The sequence below is a fragment of the Elephas maximus genome, chromosome 11, assembly GCF_024166365.1.
Source record: "Elephas maximus indicus isolate mEleMax1 chromosome 11, mEleMax1 primary haplotype, whole genome shotgun sequence".
In the NCBI taxonomy this organism is placed as follows: domain Eukaryota; kingdom Metazoa; phylum Chordata; class Mammalia; order Proboscidea; family Elephantidae; genus Elephas; species Elephas maximus.
The window spans coordinates 27,242,836-27,261,313 of record NC_064829.1 but is presented as its reverse complement, the minus strand read 5'-3'; the positions used below and the strand labels follow the sequence as shown (position 1 = coordinate 27,261,313).

The 18,478-nt window shown below is 40.5% G+C and overlaps 1 protein-coding gene across 16 annotated transcripts in view; it reads right to left on the bottom strand.

Moving 5' to 3' along the window:
• GREB1L (GREB1 like retinoic acid receptor coactivator) overlaps window positions 1-18,478 on the bottom strand; it is a 335,431-nt gene that overhangs the window by 72,310 nt on the left and 244,643 nt on the right. For all 16 annotated transcript variants that reach the window (XM_049901927.1, XM_049901919.1, XM_049901924.1 and 13 more), the window contains 4 exons: window positions 14,015-14,341; window positions 12,769-12,897; window positions 12,071-12,205; window positions 9,568-9,765 (listed from right to left, as the gene is read on the bottom strand). In XM_049901927.1, coding sequence (XP_049757884.1) covers window positions 9,568-9,765; window positions 12,071-12,205; window positions 12,769-12,897; window positions 14,015-14,341 — 789 coding nt within the window. The remainder of the gene's footprint in view (window positions 1-9,567; window positions 9,766-12,070; window positions 12,206-12,768; window positions 12,898-14,014; window positions 14,342-18,478) is intronic.

Sequence of the window (18,478 nt, the reverse complement as noted above, 5' to 3'; positions counted from 1 at the left end):
TAAACTTATATGTGACAGTCTGACTTGATTTGTAAACGTTCACTTGAAGCTCAATAAAGTTAAAAAAAAATTCTAAAAAGGGGAAATGGAAGTATCCATGTTTTTAGAATCTTCTTGAAGACATTAATAATAACTATACTAAATTCCATCTGATGGATATATCATCAGTGAACAGCAACTATTTTCTCCTCGCTTTTTATTTTTAACACCACAGAAAAGTTGAAAGACGAGTACGATGAATACCTGTATACCCTTCAATTAGCTTCACCAATTGTTAATATTTTGCTGCATTTGCTTTTTCTATTTATTATTATTAATTTGTTGCTTTTATTGCTGTTACTGCTAAAAATTTGAAAGTAACCGATACGATATTTTACCTCGAATACTTCAACCTGTATTTCATAAGAGTAAAGACATTCTCCTACATAACTTCAATACCATTATTACATCCAAGGAATTAATATTAGTACAATATTGTCTATACTCAGCCCGTATTTGAGTTTCACTAATTGTCCCAGAGCTGTGTTTTTAATTTTTTTATTTTAGGTCCAAGATCGAATTAAGAATGAAGCATTGCACATGTTTGTCATGTCTCTTTATTATCCATAATTAGGACAGTCTTCTGCTTTTTTTTTTCTTTTCATGATATTGATATTTTAAAAAATTTTCAGGCTGTTTTATAGAAAGCCTCACCATTTGGATTTGTTTGAGATTTTCCCTGTAATTAGGCTCAGGTTAAAGTTTTTGGCAATTATACCTCACAGGTAACACTGTGTACTTCTCTTTGTTCATAATGTCAGTTTGTTCTGATGCCAAGGTTTGATTAGTAGGTTATGGTACTGTCTACTGTCTGATTTCTCCATTGTAAAGATGCCTTTTTTTCTTTGTCATTTTTAGTCTACGGGATGATACTTTGAGACTGTGCAAACATTTGTTCCCCAGTGACATTTCAGCAGTACTCAACGATTTTAATATTAGTAGATGATCTTTGTCAGAATCAACAACTACACTGGTAATGCAAAATAGGGACTTTAAAATTCTATTATTTTTCCTACATTTATTAGGTGGTACTTTTCTCTAAAAGTCTTCCCCTCACTCTTCACTCCTCCTGACCCTTTAAATTTTTTATTTTTACTATGTAGTTATGGATTAAAAAAAATTCAATAGTTTACAATCCATTATCATCATTCTTTTTGATATACAAATTCTTCCAGGTTTGGCCTGTAAAATCCCCTTCAAACAGGTTGCTGTGTTCTTCTGACACGTCTCATCAATCTTTGTCATAGTTGACCCTATAGGACATAGTAGAAACACCCCATAGGGTTTCCAAGGAGCAGCTGGTGGATTTGAACTGTCAACCTTTTGGTTAGCAGCCAAATGCTTAACCACTGTGCCACGAGGGCTCCTGAACAGGCTACAGTGCTGATAAATGGGCAGTCTGAGGAAGGCCAGTTCTATTCTGGCTTCTTAGTAATTTAATTTATTTATCAAAATTCTGTAGGGTTAAATAAGACTTTATTTTCTAATAAATCATGTGCAAATCTGTTATTTTTTTTCCAACTCCACAATTAAAAGTAGATATCAACAGGGCCCACCTGGGGTACTGGTAGCACGGAGAGACTCAGGACCACGTCTACCGAAACACTAAATCTTACTTTTGATGTGAGTGGGAACTTAGGCGGCATCAGTAATCCTTCTTTTATGATGGTCTGCAACTCACTGAGTTGTAGAATAGAAGCAGTGCTGGTTGGAAATCACTGTGCCCACTGAAGGTTATTAATCTGAACATCGGGGAGCTGCCACGGGGTGGTGTCCAGTCATGGAGATCTTTCACAGAAACAACCAACTTTAAAGGCCCCTAGAGCAGAGCCTAAGGAGTCCTGGTGGCGTAATGGCTAAGTTCTCAGCTGCTAATCGAAAGGTTGGCAGTTCAAACCCACCAGCCACTCTGTGGGAGAAAATACTTGGCAATCTGCTTTCATAACGATTACAGCCTAGGAAACCCTATGGGGAAGTTCAACTCTGCCCTATAAGGGTTGCTATAAATTGGAATCACCTTGATGGCACACAACAACATAAAGCAGAGAGGAGCCTATGGAACACGGTTCTACTCTGACACATATGGGGTCTCCATGAATCAGAATAGGCTCGACGACAACTGGTTTTCTAGAGAGGAAACTTCTTGGAGGGCTAAGGACTCCCAGCAGCTAGGCTGTAGCCACTGGTGTCTCTTTTTTCTTTACTGAAGGCTACAGAATCGATTTTAAGGAAAACTTGAGCATTAGCCTTTATCTCCCTTTATGGGAATAGAGAAAAAACATCACATTCTCTTGAACCATTCCCATAAAAACTTAAAGAGGAAGTAGGTTTTTTTTTTTTTACCATCTAGGGGAATCAAGAAGTCACTGGGCGATGCAAAAGGTTAATATGCTCAGCTGCTAACTCAAAGGTTGGAGGTTCAAGTCCACCCAGAGGCACCTTGAAAGAAAGGCCCGGCGAGGTACTTCTGAAAAATCAGCCATTGAAAACCCTATGGAGCACAGTTCTACTCTGACACACATGGGGTCACTGTGAGTCAGAGCTGAAGGGGGACTACAACCAATGGGCATCAAAGGGGAAAAGAACAAGAACACTTGGCTGGGTCAAGGAGGGAAGCAGCACAGAACTGCACAAGAACAGTATTCTAAATACACAGAAAACTCCAGAGCCCTCTGTGACTGATATACACCCCTAAGGCACATACAGTTAAGGAGCCTTGGTGGCACAGTGGTTAAGAGTTTTGTTGCGAACCAAAAGGTCAACAGTTTGAATCCACCAGCTGCTCCTTAGAAACCATATGGGGCAGATCTACTCTGTCTTATAGGGTCACTAGGAGACAGAATCAACCAATGGCAATGGGTTTGTTTTTTTACTCAAGAGCCAAAATGGATTTCTGAAACATGATTTTAATAAACAAATTTGTTTTTGCCAGAAGATATCAAATCTTAAATATTACTTTTATGTTTTCCTTTTGAAAATAGATTTTAACTTAAAATCAACAAATATTTAGTATCTGCTGTGCCATAAACAAGACAGACACGTTCCCTGCCTATTTCGATATCCAACTAAAGAGAAAGATCATTGATAAATGAGTAACTGCAATACAATGCCTAATGCCTTGGCTGGAGAAGTACAGGATACAAATGAGCACCAGGGCATAAGAAGTAGAAGAGAAGCTGAGTTGTGTCTTGGAAGCCAAAAGAACTGCAGTCTGTAAAGGACAAAGCATAGAATCACCAATATTAGCAAAAGTCCAGATAAGGACAGAACAGGTCCTTGGTGAGAGCCCTCTCGGGGTGGTGGTGGGGGTGGGGGTGGGGAATAGAAGCCAGTTTGCAGGGTGTGGAGCAGAGATGAGGAAATGGAGATAACAACGGACAACTCTCTCAGCAAGTGTGGCAATTAGAGAAGAGGTGTGGGGTGACGTGGAGGGCTAGGTAGGGTTAACAGCCTTGTTTTGTTTTGTTTTTGAGTGATCGGAATATGTTTAAGCTGATGGAATGAGCCCAAAGAGAGAAAGAAACTGAAGGTAGCAAGAAGAGATGAGATTAATCAATAGTGTGAGGTCCATGAGAATGAGGACAGGATGGTGTCTAGAGCAAGGTGGGAGGATCAGTCTTAAATAAGAGAGGAGAGCTCTTTCCTTGATCAGAAGAGAAGAGGGGGAAAGATAGCTGGGTACGCAGCTCAGTTTCTAGATTTGGAGGCAAGAAGTTTTTATCTGAAATTTTAGTTTTTTGGGTGTAGCGAGGGGAGGAGTAGGCAGCATAGTCATTTGCTAAGACAGAATGAGGTCAGAAGTTTGAATGAGTGACATGGAGTCTGCAACAGCCACTGTGGAGAATGAGAGAGAGATCTAACAAAAGAGCCAAAAAGGAATTTACTGTAGCATCAATTGGAAAGGTTGATTGTTTTTTCCCCCACAGCGTCCAACAACTGAGTATGAAGGAAAGGAGCCTGTGGTCTGAAATTGAGAACATTTGAACGCGTTAATCCAAGGTCCAACAGGGTTCAGGATACGACCGCAGAGCAGGTGGCTGCAGAGTAGTGGAGGTGAAGGTGTTTGAGGATAAGGAGCACACACACAGCACTGAGAAGCTAGGATACTGGCTGAGTCATCCACCTGAATGCTGAAGTGACTCAGGATGAAGGCAGGTTTTGAGGCAGAAAGACTGAGCCAGGTGCCAACATCTTCTATAAACCAGAGGTAGGCACTAGGCAGCTAACTACTTACTTGGAAATTAATTGACTTTAAGAATGCTAACTTTAGGTACTAGTTCAGTTACACTGCTACAAAGAAACCTCTGGTGTGTCTTTATTTCATCTCAGGACAGAGTGGTTTTCCAGCACTTTCTTCCATGGGATCCCCTTCCGTGCCTTCTTTGTTGCTGCATAGTGAATATTGTCTTTTTTCTGTGTACATTTTAGGTGACTAACAGAGGGGGATATAAGGTTGACGAGACCAAGAAAATATATTTTCAAAAGTGAAAGCATTGCCCTCTATCTTTTAATTCGCCTCCTAATCTCTGCTCTTGTTGTTAGCTGCTATTGAGTCAACTCCAATTCACGGTGACCTTATATATAACATTGCTCAGTCCTGTGCCATCTTCATAATTGTTATATGTTTGAGTCCATTTGTTGTGACTATTGTGTGCGGCTTTCAATCTAGGTGGCTCTTCTAGCACTATACTCAATGACGTTCTGTTACGATCCACAAGTTTTTCATTGGCCAATTTTCGAAAGTCGATCTCTGGGCCTTTCTTTAGTGTATTTTAGTCTGGAAGCTCCACTGAAACCTATTCACCATGGGTGGCCCTGCTGGTATTTGAAATGCTGGTGACATAGCTTCCATCATCATAGCAACATGCAAGCCGGCACCACATGACGATCAGACAGTTGGGTAGTGGTTCTAATCTCTACCACCCTTGAGCATGAGAGAATTTCCTTGATTGAGTACTGCCAGATTTGCTCCCATCCCCTGGGGGCTCCCACGTACACCGTTTTAAAAAAAAAGAAGAGAGGAGAAAAATATTGTCAATCTGTTTGACAGAAGACCATCAAATCCTAAATAATACTTTCATCTCTTCCTTTTGAAAATAGATTTTAACTTAAAATTCAACAAATATTTAGTGTCTGCTGTGCCATAAATAAGAAACATGTTCTCTGCCTGTTTTGCTATCTAAGCAAAGAGAAAAATCATTAATAAACCAGTAATTACAACACGATGTCAGTTGTGTTGTATTATAGTATTATTAACTTCTTGTTTTCATCCCCTCCACCTTGAATTGAAAGCAGCTTTCATTTGGATTAGGGAGCCCTGGTGGTTAAGTGCTGGGCTGCTAACAGAAAGGTCAGCAGTTCGAACTTATCAGCTGCTTCTGTAAAGATTTACAGCGTTGGAGACTCTGTGGACCAGCTCTACTCTGTCCTATAGGGCCGCTATGAGTTGGAATTGACAGCAGTGGGTATGGTTTGGGTTTCATTTGGATTGTACCAAAAAACAAAAAACCTAACTCGCTGTTGTCGAGTCGATTCCAACTCATGACCCTACAGGGTTTCCCCATAGGGTTTCCAAGGAGCGGCTGATGGATTCAACTGCCGACCTTTTGGTTAGCACCCTGAGCTCTTAACAACTGTGCCACCAGGGCTCCAAAACAAACCTTGGCTCCACTGGGGATGGAACCCACGATCTTCTGCATGTAAAGGAGACATGCTAACCACTTGAACTGTACCAATATCCTAGTATTCCAGTTTATAGAGTTTGGGGTCTCTTGAATTAGAAGAATTATGATACAACTTCAGATTTAAAAGAACAAAAAACCTGACCTTACATGAAAGCTTTTCCTTTAGTCTAAAAATTCCTTATGCTGCTTCTCCACAAACAACTCTGACAATTACAAGTCAGCTTTGGACAAATTTAAAAATGTTTAACCCATTGGCAGTGCTCCTCGGAAACTCTATGGGGGCAATTCTACTCTGTTCTATAAAAGGGTCGCTATAAATCAGAATCAACTCGATGGCACTGGGTTGGAACCCATTTTATGACTTTTTTTTTTAACCTTCATATTCATTCCATAATGTTTTCTTTTTTAAAATTAGAATGTGAGTTAAGGTTCTAAATCCCTCGCTTTAGTGCTGGGTCTGCAACAATGTGATGGTTTCTATTTTCACCTTTTGCTTTCAGACACACATGGACTGCCAAGGACATACCCTTTCTTCACACTCTGGCTGCATTTCTCTGTCTGCTGCTTTTCCTGGCAGGCTGGCTGCTGACATACTTGCTTTAGGGCAAGGCAAAGGAACCAGGTAATGGAGCACCTGGACATCATTTCTCCCTCTGCCCCTTCCTTCCCTCCCTCTAACCCTCCATTCAAACATTAATTGAGTACCTGCTGGATGCCAGGCCTGAGTGAGGCACTAAATAAGACACCAGGCATTACAAAGATGGAAAAAAAAAAAAAAGGTCTTGCCCCCAAGGAAGTGTGCTCTGTGACCTTAAAACCCACTGCCGTTGAGTCGATTCCGACTCATAGCAACCCTATAGGACAGGGCAGAACTGCCCCATAGCATTTCTGTGACCTTAGGCAACCTAAGGTCTCCTTGATTCAGTGGGCAATTATGTTCAGAGGAAATATGAGGAACCTGGGTAATTATGTTAAGAGGAAATAAGAGGAAACATGATTCTTGAGAACTCTGTTTTAGCAACTATGATTTTAAAGACTTATTCTGGTAGATCATCTCCTGCCAAGTGTTTATTCAGCCCTGGAAAATTACTCTTTATCCTTTAACATGTTTATGGTCTTTCCCCACTACTATCAACTGCTTTGTGCTCAAAAAATATGAAGGCATTTAAATATTAAAACAAAATAAATGTTGTTATAGTTATATGATATGGAACACTTCATGTTCATTAAGAATGCTTACAAAGTCTTTTAATGACATGGGAAAATACCCACACTATAAAGTCAAGTGAAGAAACGAAGTACAGAAGACAGCCCAGAACACTAGCTATTAAGTCACTTGTTAACACCCAGATTTTAACATGGTTATCTTTGAATAATAAGATTACAAATGTTTAAATTTTTCTTTTTTCTTCCTTTTTATTTTTCAAAATAAAGAATACCCTATTTACGTTTGTTTCTATGATAAAAATGGAAAAATCATTTTTAAATATGTACAAGTGTTTTTGTAGTGTTTCACAGCAACAATTTCAGTACATATGCCAAAGCCAGATGTGTATAATTCAAAAATGTACTTAGCCTCGATTTTCCAAATCTGTTGATAACACTGATTTTTCTGGATTTTAAGCTCATGTAACTGGTCAAATTCTGCTACCTTTCCTAGGGTTCACCATCTTAAAAATGCTCACTTTAGAAAAATCTGAGGGCATTGAGAAGGGGAAAAGAAAGACCTATACAATTTCTTCGTCTGTCAAAAATGCAAGGCTTTATTTAGGGTCTAGAATTTATTAGGAAAGGTTAAGGTGCAGGTCATGGAGAGGTTATTTCAGGAAAAGGCTCTGCAGAGAGTACAACCGCTGACCAGGGATGATTTCACCACTTCAAACAGGTGCTGTGATGCATTTGCTCAAGCGCGATTTGGGATATCAGATCACAAACTCAGGAAGGCCACAAACGCCAACTGGTACACTCAAAGCGCCTATAAGAGAAGGTACTCCCTCCATGTTATGGAAATGGGAAATCCATGAGAAATCACAAAAACCTGGTTAGTACTTGGTGCAGCTAAAGCCCATCTGTTTCCCACACTGGAAGGATGTAGGAAAAAATGTGGAAATGCCAGTGGTTTTTTTTAAGGAAGCCTGGAACTCACTCTGATTTCTGGGAGAGCTATGAGAAAAGGCATTTGACCTTCTCTGGCTGATCACCTATAAGTCAATACTTGCAACAGGTCATTTTGTAACTTGCCATTCAGATTTTTAGGGGCTAAGAAGGAGGCCACGCTGTAAACCAGGCACTTAGGCTTCCAGTAGACTTGGAAAAGCTTTTGCATGTGTCATTTGCAGCCACCAAGAGAGGTTAGCCCATTGCCATCGATTTGATTCTGACTCATAGTGGCTCTACAGGACATAGTAGAACCACCCCATAGGGTTTCCAAGGAGTGCCTGGTGGATTCACATTGCCGACCTTTTGGTTAGCAGTCATAGCTCTTAACCAGTACGCCAAAGAGGTTAGAGGGGAAAAAATCCATTGTCAATCCGCTCACTTGACCCATGGAACTAATGATGACAGATTTCTTACACAGCCTTGCTACTCAAAGGGTGGCTGTCTGACCAGCAGCGTTGCCATCACTCAGGAGCTTGTTAGAAATGCAGACTCTAGACCTATTAAAGAAAATGTGCATTTTAACAAGATCCCCAGGTGATCTGTATGCATGCTGAGGTTCTCAGAGCACTGCGTGACAAGTATGCAATATTTCAACCACATTTTAAGCACTTTGGAATTTTCCTGCTTCCTACCTGTTTTCAAGTACACTGAAAATAAAAGACTCATCCTCCACCTAAAATCTCTGTGTATGTGTTCGCACATGCATGCTTTCGTGTTTTTTCTGCAGCAGAAGGAGCCCTGGTTGCAGTGGTTAAAGTGCTCAGCTGCTAACCAAAAGTTTGGCCGTTCGAAGCCACCAGCAGCTTTGTGGAAGATGTGGCAGTCTGCTCCCCTAAAGGTTACAGCCTTGGAAGCCCTACGGGGCAGTTCTACTCTATCCTATAGGGTTGCTATGAGTCGGAGTCGACTCAACGGCAATGGGTTTGGTTTTTCTTTGGTTTAAGGTACCCAGAAACAACTTGACATTTATAACTTCCTTTTAAAACCTAGCTTACAAATGCAGGCATTTTCAGCTGTCTCAATCTTCTAAATTCCTTATGGCCTCTTGTAACTCTAAGCAAATTTTATGTTTGAAAGAGATACTATTTACCACAGACTTCTAAAATTTTTACTCCTTACTTTTTTATATTTTCTGGGAAAAATATGTTCTCTTCTATACTTATTCACTTGAAGTCATTAGAATGAATTCCAATGTTGTGTTTTTTAATTGCTGCCATGGGGGATGGCAGTCTGGTTGCAATTACGCTGATAATATGCTAAAGGTCTAAAAATCCACCTAGGAGCATGTGACCTATCTGAGTACACAGAGGGGGCTCAGGTGGCACCACCCCAGCACCCCATGCAGGGGTATCCCTCCCTGAGAAAATTTCTCTTCATAAATAAGCGACTAGATTAACCAAGTTATTACATCAGAGAATTAACAGTCCACCTGAGTAACTAAGTTATTACATCAGAGAATTAACAGTTTGTCTGATAAACACGCACATCAATTTACCCTTGACCTTGGAATGAAAAGGTCAGAGTACTTTGAGGGAAAACCAACAGATACATTCAAAGTAACATTTAAATTGTTATGATTTTTATTACTGTAAAAAAGAATGTAAGCATCCTATAAACATTCGGATTAAGCAGAAGAAAGAGACTGAGGGTATCTGGGGCTGGATCTACGGAGGGTCAGTCTTACCTGATTGTCGAATCCGTTGAAGAGTTTGCTGGACCAGGACCTCCGATCTTGGGACGATGATGATGAAGTCCACTTTGCTGAAGTGGCCGAGGTCCAGGCTCTGGCTGCCGCTGTCTGCGATAGCACACACCTGAGATAAGAGTTTTCTGGCAACTGTAAGCTGTGGTTGATAAATTTGGAAGTTTTCATTTTCTAAATCTAAAATTAAAAAGTCATAAGAACAAGATGAATTTACTTCAGTGATGGCCACTATAATTCATATGAGGACACACAATATATACACGGCAGTGTAACACCCCATCACTAAGACTTCCCACTTTCTATTCTCACTCTTTAGTGAGTTTTAATAGTTTTGCTTATTTTCCCTGAAACTTGGCTGAATGGATAGGCTCAGGAGTGGATGTGGCAATTTAACAAAATGTATTATTTCAAAATTACTTGATTGTCTCACAAATCACTAATTCAACTCCCTAGCCCTCTACCCAGAAATAGAGGGGAGAGTCTACATTCTGGTAGTTGGAGCCAGAGCTCATCTCTGGAAAGAGGAAGAAAGAGTTTCCAGTTTCCTTTAGGAATATCAGCAGAGGTCAGGTGCCTGAGCTGAGATCCAGTTCAGGGAAGTAGATGCCATAACTAAAGGAGTTTGCCATAACTAAAATAATGCTGAGTTCTTTTGAGCTTTTCTGGATGGCACCACAGTAAACATTTCCTCACCAGTAAGGCAGCTGCAACATGGCCTGAAATTCTCCTTGCTGTAACGCACAACATAAGTCATGGAGACACCGACTCACCTATTAGCCAACTTCGCCAGGGCTTGTGACCTGGCAGGTCTAGGTGGTTCTGGTCAATGCCAGAGCTGATGCCTGTGCTATCTGAACAGACCTGACCCATGACACAGCCATTTGGCCACTCCATAGGTGACAAGTTAGGAAAACATTGCCCAGATACTCTAAGCATCTGGGCAATGTTTTCCATGACAAGTTACAATCAATCAATTAATCTTTTATACAGGAGTACGCATGAATGCGCACACACGCGCACGCACACACACACACACACACACACACAGAAGCCAGCCTAATCGGCTAAACAGCTGCGTTGGCAACACCCAATACTTGTTTAAAGGGCTTATTTTTATCAGGAACACATAAGCCAGTTTGAAGCGAATCACATGGGACAAATAAACCTGTTCTAATTATTGTTTTATAAAATCAAACTGCAATGCAGCCAAGGCAAAGAGAGTAGTCACAATAGCCCAGCTACAGGTGGTCTCCCTACTAGCTAAGAGAACCCACTAAAAAAAAAAAAAAAAGAGAACCCACTGGAACAGGTTAAAGCTGCGATTTTTAGTAGCAGCTCAGATCAGATTAGCTCTTGGCACACAATGACTGCCAATCAAAGTGAGTCTGTCTTCTAATAGTTCGGCTGCCATTTCCTTTCTCTGGGTTGTGGACTAATGCAAATGAAGACATAATTTGAGATTCATAGAATTTACTTAATAAATTTTGAAGATTTAGGAAACAAAAAAATACGCAGCATTTTTTAATTTGAGAATCAACAATACATACTTGGGAATCTAAGTACTCTGAGAATTTTTTAAATTCTAATTTTAATAATTATTAAAACAACACAAACACATTTTAGATCATCTGGACAATTGCATTATTATCAAATACTGTCCAGAAGATGAACAATTTTATCTTGTATTTGCATTTGTTTTTTATGATGGAGCTGATGCGAAGCCACATTCCTTTTCTGGCCTGAGGTAGTCCTAATACATAAACGCTCCTCTCCTATCAGGTGGAGGCCAAATGGCTGTCAGCAGCAACTTACATGGATCTGTTTCCTATCAATCCTTTCTCCTGTTCTTTTTTCATTCTTTCCTATGCTGTCTCTATCAATCAGTGAATTGAGGGAGGAATCTGAACTCAAAGTAATCTGGTCTAATGATCAGGCTCCTCATCCCTGTCCCACTGTCCCCGCCTCCCTGACCCATGTGCCCCTGAAACTTGTTATGGGGCAGCTGATGTGCTGGGCTGCTGCTCTCACTGCCAGGAAGGCCTAGCTACTCCCTGAGATATGGATGCTTTACAAGTCAGAGCACAAGTGGAGGGAGGGGGAGCCAGGAGCCCTGCACAGTTTGCCGTCTAGGCTCCTTCACGCAGTTCTTGAGGCCCTCAACCATTACTCTGGACAGAGCTGATGGAACTAAGTACACTGAGGACCCCAGAATCTTCCAAGAAAAAAAAAGAGAGAGAGACTGCTTAAGATAAAATCTTTGACTTTGTTTTCAATTCTATGTCACATTTACTAATAACAAAGCCTTTGATCTAGGCCACAAGAGAAGGCATTTCTTATTGAGCCTGATGTATCATACAGATAATGAGAAAAGCCTGTCATGGTCTGTCACTTGGAGACAAGTTCTCAAAACCCTCAGAATGATTTAGGTTCCATAATGTCTCTACTAGGACTGGTTTCCCCTCTTGGTTTGAGGGGACATTACCCAGGTTTTGCTTGGGAATCATAGCAGCAGCCTCCTCAGGGGACACACATTCATTAAGGTCTCCATTGAAAGGGGTAACCACACTGTCTCCCCTTCTTTGTTGCATTTTTTCTAGCAGCTTGTCCAGGTCATCGCCTGTTACAAAATAAAGCAGAGATAAGAAGATTACCAGGAATGGTATGGTTGTATCATCATTTGTATCAGTCTCATCATTGGGTAATACAGCTGGGTTTGCATTAGGATTTGGGGGTCAGCCAGCTTTTCATGGCCATTTCTACAGTGGTTTCTTTACAGCTAGAGCTACCCTCGTTTGTATCATGCTTATAATTTACACGTTTCCCCATGCTTTATCTCTCTTGACCTTCACAGCATTTAAAGCAGGCAAGACAGGATTATAATGTCTCCATTGGACATACTGAACCCTGCAGCTGGGGAGACAGAGACTCACCCATGGTCATACAGCAAATCAGTGATGAGCTGCGGCTTCTGACCCTAGTGCTAGTGTGCCTTCCTGGAAACCATACTGCTGCCTTATTTGGTGTTAGTAACAAAATACTTAGGATAAACTGTTCCAGATGAAAGGAAATCAGCTGGCAAGCTCAAGCCCCACACTCATCTCCTTGACAGAGCGAAGATTTAACTTCAGAAAATCACGTAGCTAGAGGCTGGCAGTGTTGCTGCATCTCACAACCACTCACCTAATGATGTGTTTTTGAAATGCGATGCCAGGAAGCTGACCTTTCCTGTGATGAGCTCATAACTAATTTCTTTTAAAAACTCACTTGTGGTGAGCATGCTCTCTGCCAGAGCTCTGGACTGATGCTGACCTGGAGAACAGGGGGGAGAAGAGATGACTGGCCAACAGAAGGGAAAAGCTAAATGCACAAATACTCACTAGAACATTATAATAGCAAAAACTGGAAAAAAACTATAGGGCCTTGGTAAAGAAAATTATGGTGCACCAAAAGATGGACAATTACACAGCATTTGAAATGACAGTTTTAAGGCTCTGTTCAGAAAACACAGAAAATGTTTATAATATAATGTCAAATGGTCAAGGGAAAAATGATATACCTTATGTTTGTCACTGTGAAAACATACGCATGCATGTGGATAGACTAGGGAGGAACTAGGAAAAACACTAAAAAAAAAAAATCTGTGTTTGCAAGGTTATTATGGATATCTGCCTTAAAAATAAAAACTCATGTTGTAAGTACTTTTCACAAATTAAGAGGAAAGAAAAATGAATGTGCCACACTTCCTGATGACACTTTCTGGAAGATATATGCAGCAGAGACAGATGGCAGGCAGGTTTTCTCAAAGTGAGGGGGTTTAGCCACTCTGGTAGTAAGAGGCAAGAGCCATTTACTACAGATGGGAGAGAAGCACAGTTTAGCCCATATGGCTCCCTAGGATGGTGCCTGTACTTGCCTGGTAGAAAATCAGCATTGGGGTAAAAAAAAGAAAGAAAGAAGAAAAGCACACATTTTGTAATGTATCAACTTTCTAAACTTTTTCTTTAGAGTCAATGTTATACCATTAAATATCCTCTTCAGTGAGGAGGTGAATACATGAGCATAAGTTTTTGGCAAATTTGATTGGCTGGGCTTAGGCCATCTGCAGCACTAGTTTTATCACATGCTAGAGTGGTAACATTTCCAAAACTGTGTAAGGACAGAAGATACATGAGACAAGGGTATCTGTTACTAGCTGAGCTTTGGAATGACGCTCTCCCACCAGCTGACAGGGATGCCAGCCAAACTGAGGGCTACAAACACTTGATCTGAGGCAGAAAGAAAAAGTTAAAATTAGGAGGAAGAATCCAAGTTGAAGCAGTTAACCAAGAGATTACACGGATGACTGAGACACATATGCACCCAATGAATATTTTTCAAATGGACAGATGGTTGAAGGAACAGGTTAAAAAAAAAAAAAATTACTCACCTAACACGACCACACAAAATTCATTTCCTCTGATTTTTGATGCACAAATTGCCACAACATAATCTGGTAGCCTTTGATAGTGTCTCATTTCACTGAGAGTCCTCAATGTCTCTGAAATGCCCTCTGCCAAAGAGTTCTGTGTCACAATCACATGTACCAAGTCTTGAGATACGCTGGCGATTAATCTAGCAAGCCAGGGCAGTTGTCCTGGTGACACGGATATACATTGGGCACCCATCTGCAGGGCTCTCTCTCTCAGAGTAAATTCCTGCATAGCTTTCAGCATAATTTGCTCAAATTCTTCCCTGAGAGGTATCTGATCAGGACCTAAAATGAAGAGAATCACAGATAGAATAAAAAAATTACAGCTAGAAGAAGAGAGATGCACACACTAGTGTGCAGTCTTTCTAAGCCTATTATGCTCCACCTGACAGGTAAGCTCTCTTGTTCTTGTAGTGGTCCCAAGTCTAGAGCTCCTACTAACTGATTTCTACTGCAAAACTACCTTCTCTCTTCTTTCTTGGCCTCCATTAAAAAAAAAAAAAAAGGCCTGTTCTCCTATTTTTGGTCCGTTTAATGGAGATGGGTAGCACAAACTGTTAACACACTTGCCTGATAACTGAGAGGTTGGAGGTTTCAGTCCACCCAGAGGCACCTCAGAAGAAAGGATAATTACACAGCGTTTGAAATGACAATTCACCACCTGGTAACCTACTTCTGAAAAATCAGCCATTGATGGATAAACAAACTGTGGTACATACACACAACAGAGTATTACGCAATGAGAAAGAACAATGATGACTCTGTGAAGCATCTCATAACATGGATGAATCTGGAGGGCATTATTCTGAGTGAAATAAGTCAATCATAAAATGTCAAATATTGTATGAGACCACTACTGTAAAAGCTCATGAAAAGAAACAATTTTTGATGGTTACGAGGGAGGGTAGGGGTAGGGATGGAAAAATGCTAAATAGACAATAGATAAGTCATAACTTTGGTGAAGGGTGAGACAGTACACAATACTGGGGAAGCCAGCACAACTCGTACAAGGCAAGGTCATGGAAGCTCCATAGACACATCCAAACACCCTGAAAGACTGAATTGCTGGGTTGAGGACTGTGGGGACCACAGTCCTGGGGAACATCTAGCTCAGTTGGCATACCAATTTATAAAGAAAATGTTCTACATTCTACTTTGGTGAGTAGCATCTGGGGTCTTAAAAGCATGTGAGCAGCCATCTAGGATACACCACTGTTCTCACCACTTCAGGAGGAAGGAAGAATGAAGAAACCTAAGATACAAGGGAAAGATTAGTCCAAAGGACTAATGGACCACATCTACCACGGCCTCCACCAGACTGAGTCCAGTAAAACTACATGGTGCCCAGCTACCACCACTGACTGCTCTGACAGGGATCACAATAGAGGGTCCTGGACAGAGCTGGAGAAAAACACAGAACAAAATTCTAACTCACAAAAAAATACCAGACTTACTAGCCTGATAGAGACTGAAGAAACCCCAAGAGTATGGCCCCCAGACAGCCTTTTAGCTCAGTAATGAAGTAACTCCTGATGTTCACCCTTTAGCCAAAGATTGGACAGGTGCATAAAACAAAATGAGACTAAAGGGCCACAACGCCCCAGAGGCAAGGACTAGAAGGCAAAAGGCGACAGGAAAGCTAGAAATAGGGAACCCAAGGTTGAGAAGGGAGAATGTTGACATGTCATGGGGTTGTTAACCAATGTCATAAAACAGTATGTGTACTAACTGTTTAATGAGAAACTAGTTTGTTCTGTAAACCTGCATCTAAAGTACAATAACAACAACAAAAAAAATTAGCCATTGAAAACTTCATGGAGCACAGTTCTTCTCTGACATATATGAGGTTGCCACGTGTCAGAATTGACTCAAAGGCAACTTTTTTTTTTTTACACAAAATTTTTCCATTGTCTATCTTGGGAGATGGTCATTGCAGGTAGCATATTTCTAGGCCTATTAAACTTGGCATTATGGAAATGGTCAGTGACTAATAAAATAAGAAGCCAAAATTAATTTTAGCTTTCATTCTTTTCTCATTTTATTCAAAGATACTTTGAAAAATACATTTTAATGTATTGCCTCTATACCTAATTTTGAGAATACTGCCCAAAGGAAAATTGAGCTTAATTATTTTTTACTCCCAATTTATTTTTTCGGCAGCCTCACACTTTTTCCTGATAGAGAATGCTCTCACTCTCTAGCTATTCACCAGCATTCTGGGCTTTTAAATATGGCATTTGAGCCTCCTTCCCGGTCACGATTATAACTAAGCTTATACTGGTGACCTGTGGCCCCTGGAATTCAGGGAACTTTGTTTCTCTTATTCTCTTTAGAAATCTCAACCAGTCCTTGGAATAAAATAAGTCAATGTTTGGCAACCAAGTCACAGAAATGAATTGATTCCTAAATTTAGTTTAAATTGAAACCAGTGAGACTCTATTCACCCCCTCTATTTTTTTTATTCAGAGTGATTTCTTTTGCTCTGTGAACCTGAGATTTAAAACTTGAATCTGCTGTAAACAGATACATGCTCTTCAGTATCTGTGACCTGAGATCAAGCAACAGCTTCACAGCCCAAGGCTAAAGCTCCTTACGTTAGAACGCAGGGATAAGGGCCTGGACTTCTGTATGGGAAGGACACCTCAAGTGCTTCCTCTAACAGGCAACATGGCCTCCCTGGACCCTGCCTCTGGGAGAGTAAGAAAATGAGGGACTTTGTAATATTTTTTAGGATAAGAAAAATTAAATAAAATATTATAATTTTAAAAACAAAACATTTTACTTAGATAAAACTGTTTTTCCAGGATTGGCTGGGGGCCAGGAGGAGGTGGGAGAGTGGAATCCTCACAGGCAACTTTGTTCTCTTGTATACATGGAAACAGGGCAAGAAATCTGCAGTGCTTACATGTTTATGTTTCTAATGTCCTCCCCAATCATTTGCTAGGGCGAGAGGGATGCCTCCTTATTACCTTGGGACTTAACAATCTTCTTCTAGCTTCATCAAATTAGCATCTGGGTTAGTAGTCACTGGGTGGATACTTATCAGGAGTGAGCTCAAAGTGGGCTGGTCTGCACCTTCTGTATCAGATGAAGGGAAAGTGGTCGTCCCAGAGCATGATCGCTCTAAAGCATGTGGCCCTGACTGTTTCCAATTCCCTACTACCTCTCATAGACAACCTGATGGCTCAGAGAGCTGGTTAGTAGGTGCGTCCCTAAGACCCACTCCAAATCACTACTGAGTAACATGTTCTACTAGGCAGCATAATTAATTCCAAATATAAGGCATTCTGGGAAAATGAAATTACCCAACGCGTTCACAATACTCTCCGTCATCATAGAACTCACTTTTATAGAGTTTGACTGATTTCCTGCTCAGATTCGAGAAAGGGGGAAAAATGAATCAAAATTTAAACAATGTAAGGGACTTCTTAAGAGTAAAATGCCTTGCTTCCTATCACCTCCCATAATTTCTTCATCTCAGCCTTTACAGCTAAATTACAGAAACTTTTTCCCCACTTTTCACAAGCTTGATAATACTAATTCTTTTTTTTTTTTTTCCCCCTTCAAGTACTAATACCCAGTAACTCAGGTCAGCCCAGGCATCAGCTTTGATGGCTTTTCAGATACAGCTGCCTTAATAGAAAAAGACAAGCTTCCAACATACTTAGAGCCCTCCAAGAATCTCTGGATTTGCTGATTTCATTATCAGCTTCAAAAGAGTTTCAGATTGTGAAATAGCCGATATTTTCTAAAGTGGAAAGGCCAGTTCCTCCTGGAAAATCTTGCTCTTCTCCATCATCTCCAGGTAACTAAGTCATCAGAGTATGACACCACTCGCCTTCGAGTTGATTCCTCCTCACGGCAACCCCATGTGTGTCAAAGTAGAACTGAACTCTGTAGGGTTTTCAGTGGCTGATTTTTTGGAATTAGATTGCCCAGACTTTCTGCCAAAGTGCCTCTGGGTGGAATCCAATAGCCAACCTTTTGTTTAGCAGCCGAGTGCTTTAACTCTTTATACCACCCAGGGACTCCACTGAATAACAGATATATCCTTTTGGAAGTTTGAATTTATTTTTTTTAATGTCTATAATCTATGGTATATGTGAAAATATTCCTGCTGCCTTCTCCAAGGCCTCTGCAACAAAAAATACATGTCGGTTAGTTGTTGGGAGGCAGAAAAATCTCAATATACAAAGTCTAGATTTAAAAAAAAAAAAAAAAGCTATTGAGATTGCACACAGAGACACCTAATTAATTGACTGGAAGTAAAAGTCAGAAAAGAGTTTATCCTGCAGGGTACAAAAGAGCCTTGTATAAATGAATAGAGATTTTTGAGTGTGTGTGTGTTTTTTTTTAAGATAAAAGCATCTAATAATTTAAGGGAAGAAATCTGGTCCATTTCATTAACTTAGACTTTGATTT